Raw genomic sequence first — 5516 nt, 5'->3', positions numbered from 1 at the left:
ACACCTTTGTTTCTAGATGTTGGAGCTTGGCCTGTTTTCCAGTGTAGTCCTGTTTCTCTGACTGTGACTAACTGGATGTGCTCTCTTCATCCTCTGACATGGGAGCTGGCTCGGAGCTCGTCTGCCTGGCTGTGTGTTTCCTGGACGGGGCCGCCTGTGGAGCTGGTTGACAGTTGCCTTTTGTAGCTATGCTTCTTTTTCTATGTCTGCTTCTGTCTCCTTGAACCCCAGTGGGCCTCAGCAGATGGCCGCTCACATTGAGCCTGGTTCTGCTGGAGGTTTCTTCCTGTTCAAAGGGAGTTTTTCCTCTCCACTGTCGCTACAAGCATGCTTAGTGTCAGGGATTGCTGAAGAGTCAATGAGTCGATGCAATCAGCTGGTTTTCCTTAGATAGAAAACTTTGAATCAATCTGACTGGATGATCTGGTGAACTGGAAAGTGACCTGAGATGACAGGATGTGAATTGGAGCTATAGAAATAAACTGAATAGAATTATTTACATTTAAACTGATTTACATTGTTTTATATCAGATGTGATAAGGATTACCAGCCTGTGCTGTTAAAGGAAAGGTATTTCAAATTAAACAATTAAATATTTCATTGAGCATCTTTGGAAAAATCATCTCTTGGATTGTAAACCAAAATGTTATTATACGTCCTGTATGCTGTAGGGTGGAGCTAAACTAGACAGTTACACAAACTCTAAGGAAAATTACTAAGAAAGGTTGAAGCCATGATGGGACTGAAATTGTTGCTAAATTAAGAAGATAATCAAGCAGGTATAAAACGAACTCTAAGCTGTGGTATAAATGAATAAAATATTTGCTTTCAGGACGAATTGTAATCACATATTTTCACCAACAGTTTTTTAAAGAATCTTTCTCCGTTGTTCTAAATATTGCTTTGCCTTAAGGCTGCGTACTCGGCCCACTAGTGTTCACTGGTATTATGCCACGTGTGAGAAAAACTGAATGATACCATGGAGGTAGGATGAATGATGAATCTTTCTACATGGAGGAAGGTTGAACATCTAAAGGGCTGGTGTAAAGGAGCAGATGGACATCGACCCTGGAGGAGGTAACCAGAACACAGGTCCTTCAGCATCAGCAGCTGGACGGCGTTAAGTTCATCATCTCTGATGTCGTCTCTGACTGAACACCACAAGCGGAGCAGAGGCTGAGCTTTCAGCGTAAACTGGAGCATCAACGTATCATCAGGATATTCTATAGACTGAGAGGGAGGAGGTCCTGTTCCTAATCTCCCTACCGCAGTGACAACGTGGAGAAATGCTCCTTTCTATAGGATCGCCTCAAAAATGAAAGTGATCATAAAATTAATTAGCAAGAAAGAAAGAAAGAAAGAAAGAAAGAAAGAAAGAAAGAAAAAACAAAAATGAAAGAAGGAGCAAAAGAAAGGTTGTAAGTTGAGGTATTTTAGTCATTCAGCTGAGCTGAGAAGCAAACTGACAGGAAAGAGAAAAACCAAAAAGTGTAACTTGACCTCATTGATAGAGCCTCTGACTGCCTGTTTCAGAACGGGGGGTTTCTGCAGGTTCATCTACTGACGTAGGTCCTTCCAATGATTTAATATTCTGCTGAATTTTTACAGTAAGTGACTGTAAAGCCCATCTCCACTCAGTGTGAACTCTGGGAAGTCCCTTGAACTCTACTAGCACTCCATTCATTCCCCTGCAGGAAAACCAACACAATGGAAGATAAGTCTGAGAAAACCAAAGGAGGAAGCAGCAGACGAACAGAAAAAACAGGCACAGTAAGAGGAGCAGACAGAGAGACATGGCTGGGCAGTAAGGCTGGGATGAAGCGGTCTCTCTCTGTTAAACAGGACCTGGCAGTCTGCCTCCTCTGACTAGGAAAGACTGGAGCTTGCTCCACCTATAGGGGACAGAACTTGTTTCCCCTGCTTGTCTCAGACAACAAAATCCCAGCGTCCAGAAGCATTTACTCAGGAAACAGCCTGCAAAGCCACATGTGTTGGTGTTAGATCCCACTAAGATCAGTCAGTGCTGCAGCAATGAAGAGCACAGCAAACGCTTTGGTTAGTCTTCATGAAGAGCTGACATCTCACCATGGATGATGTGCGTGCAGCGGCGCTGGATGAGGCAGCGGATCTCTCTAGTCTCTGCAGGAGGGACTCGTTTGCCCTGCAAACAGAAACACAGAGCGTCCTCTGTCTTCAGTCTGATAAATACAATTCAATTCAGTTTATTTATATAGCGCCAAATTCACAACACATGTCATCTCAAGGCACTTTACAGTTCAACCAGATCATACAGTCAAATTGATACAAAGTTTTCTATCTAAGGAAAACCAGTTGATTGCATTGACTCATTGACTCAAATACAATCCCCCACACTAAGCATGCTTGTAGCGACAGTGGAGAGGAAAAACTCCCTTTTAACAGGAAGAAACCTCCAGCAGAACCAGGCTCAGTGTGAGGCTGGACAGAGGCTGAACCTCCAAAGAGCGACTGGATCTGTCCCCCTTCCTTTACTGACGGATGGATGATGGATGGATGGATGATGGATGGATGGATGATGGATGGATGGATGATGGATGGATGGAGGATGGATGGATGGATAAATTCATGAAGCTGCTTAATGTTTCCTATAAAATGGCCTGACATGCAGCTTTCCTGGAGCAGGAACACATTTTCCTTCAACTATACTGGGAATGCTCTAATCTAATATTGGAAACAGGTTCAATATCACCTAATAAGTGATGATCAGAATCTATCAGCCTGAATCTGATTAAAGACAGACGATAGAAACAGTTTGACTTTCTAAAATTTATTGAACCCATCAGTTAAAAACCAGTCAGTCAGCTGCTGCTGATGGATGTTCTGGATTAGAATAGAATCACCTGATCAAGACTTGTCTATCTTCCATCATCCATCCATCATCCATCATCCATCCATCCATCCATCATCCATCCATCCATCCATCCATCCATCCATCATCCATCCATCATCCATCATCCATCATCCATCCATCCATCCATCATCCATCCATCCATCCATCCATCCATCCATCATCCATCCATCATCCATCATCCATCCATCCATCCATCATCCATCCATCCATCCATCCATCCATCCATCCATCCATCCATCCATCATCCATCCATCCATCCATCCATCCATCCATCCATCATCCATCCATCCATCCATCCATCCATCCATCATCCATCCATCATCCATCATCCATCCATCCATCATCCATCCATCCATCCATCCATCCATCATCCATCCATCATCCATCATCCATCCATCCATCCAACATCCATCCATCATCCATCATCCATCCATCCAACCAACCATCATCCATCCATCCATCCATCCATCCATCCATCCATCCAACATCCATCCATCCATCCATCCATCCATCCGTCCAACATCCATCCATCCATCCATCCAACATCCATCCATCCATCCATCCATCCATCATCCATCATCCATCCATCATCCATCCATCATCCATCATCCATCCGTCCAACCATCCATCATCCATCCATCCATCCATTAATTGATCATCCCTCCATCATCCATCCATCAATCGATCATCCAACCATCCATCCATCCATCCATCATCCATCCATCCATCCATTAATTGATCATCCATCCATCAATCGATCATCCAACCATCCATCCATCAATCGATCATCCAACCATCCATCATCCATCCATCAATCGATCATCCAACCATCCATCGATCCATCCATCCAACCATCCATCATCCATCCATCATCCATCCATCCATCCATCCAACCATCCAACCATCCATCATCCATCCATCCATCCATTAATTGATCATCCATCCATCATCCATCCATCATCCATCCATCCATCCATCCATCCAACCAACCATCATCCATCCATCATCCATCCATCCATCCATCCAACATCCATCCATCCATCCAACATCCATCCATCCATCCATATATCCAACATCCATCCATCCATCCATCCAACATCCATCCATCCATCCATCCATCCATCATCCATCCATCCATCCATCCATCCAACATCCATCCATCATCCATCCATCCATCCATCCAACCATCCATCATCCATCCATCCATCCATTAATTGATCATCCATCCATCATCCATCCATCCATCCATCCATCCAACCAACCATCATCCATCCATCATCCATCCATCCATCCATCCATCCATCCATCCAACCAACCATCATCCATCCATCATCCATCCATCCATCCATCCATCATCCATCCATCATCCATCCATCCATCCATTAATTGATCATCCAACCATCCATCCATCAATCGATCATCCAACCATCCATCGATCCATCCATCCAACCATCCATCATCCATCCATCCATCCAACATCCATCCATCCATCCATCATCCATCCATCCATCCATCCATCATCCATCCATCCATCCATCATCCATCCATCCATCCATTAATTGATCATCCAACCATCCATCCATCAATCGATCATCCAACCATCCATCATCCATCGATCCATCCATCCAACCATCCATCATCCATCCATCCAACATCCATCCATCATTCCATTATCCATCCATCCATCCAACCATCCATCGTCCATCCATCATCCATCCATTCATCCATCCATCCATCCAACATCCATCCATCCATCCATCATCCATCCATCATCCATCCATCCATCCATTAATTGATCATCCAAACATCCATCCATCAATCGATCATCCATCCATCATCCATCCATCCATCCACCCATCCAACCATCCATCCATCCATCCATCATCCATCCATCATCCATCCATCCATCCATTAATTCATCATCCAACCATCCATCCATCAATCGATCATCCAACCATCCATCATCCATCCATCCATCCATCCAACATCCAGCCATCCATCCATCCATCCATCCATCATCCATCCATGCATCCATTAATTGATCATCCATCCATCCATCCATCCATCCAACATCCATCCATCCATCCATCCATCCAACCAACCATCCATCATCCATCCATCCATCCATCCATCCATTAATTGATCATCCATCCAACATCCATCCATCCATCCATCATCCATCCAACATCCATCCATCCATCATCCATCATCCATCCATCATCCATCCAACATCCATCCATCCATCCATCCATTAATTGATCATCCATCCATCCATCCATCCATCATCCATCCATCCATCCATTAATTGATCATCCCTCCATCATCCATCCATCAATCGATCATCCAACCATCCATCCATCAATCGATCATCCAACCATCCATCCATCAATCGATCATCCAACCATCCATCATCCATCCATCAATCGATCATCCAACCATCCATCGATCCATCCATCCAACCATCCATCATCCATCCATCATCCATCCATCCATCCATCCAACCATCCATCATCCATCCATCCATCCAGTAATTGATCATCCATCCATCATCCATCCATCATCCATCATCCATCCATCCAACATCCATCCATCATTCCATTATCCATCCATCCATCCATCCAACCAT

General features: G+C 44.2%; 1 protein-coding gene across 1 annotated transcript in view; it reads right to left on the bottom strand.

The window, feature by feature from the left end:
- Positions 1-1433: 1433 nt before the first annotated feature.
- LOC119778465 (epithelial-stromal interaction protein 1-like) overlaps positions 1434-5516 on the bottom strand; it is a 27676-nt gene continuing 23593 nt past the window's right edge. The window contains exons 8-9 of the mRNA XM_038277677.1: positions 2086-2161; positions 1434-1688 (exon numbers count right to left, since the gene is read on the bottom strand). Of these exons, the coding sequence (XP_038133605.1) occupies positions 1635-1688; positions 2086-2161 (130 nt within the window). The 3' untranslated portion in view covers positions 1434-1634. The remainder of the gene's footprint in view (positions 1689-2085; positions 2162-5516) is intronic.

This window comes from Cyprinodon tularosa, unplaced genomic scaffold (assembly GCF_016077235.1).
Source record: "Cyprinodon tularosa strain WSP-4 unplaced genomic scaffold, ASM1607723v1 ctg1336, whole genome shotgun sequence".
Lineage (NCBI taxonomy): Eukaryota > Metazoa > Chordata > Actinopteri > Cyprinodontiformes > Cyprinodontidae > Cyprinodon > Cyprinodon tularosa.
Note: the sequence above shows the minus strand (reverse complement) of the source record. Positions and strands in the feature narration are given on the sequence as shown.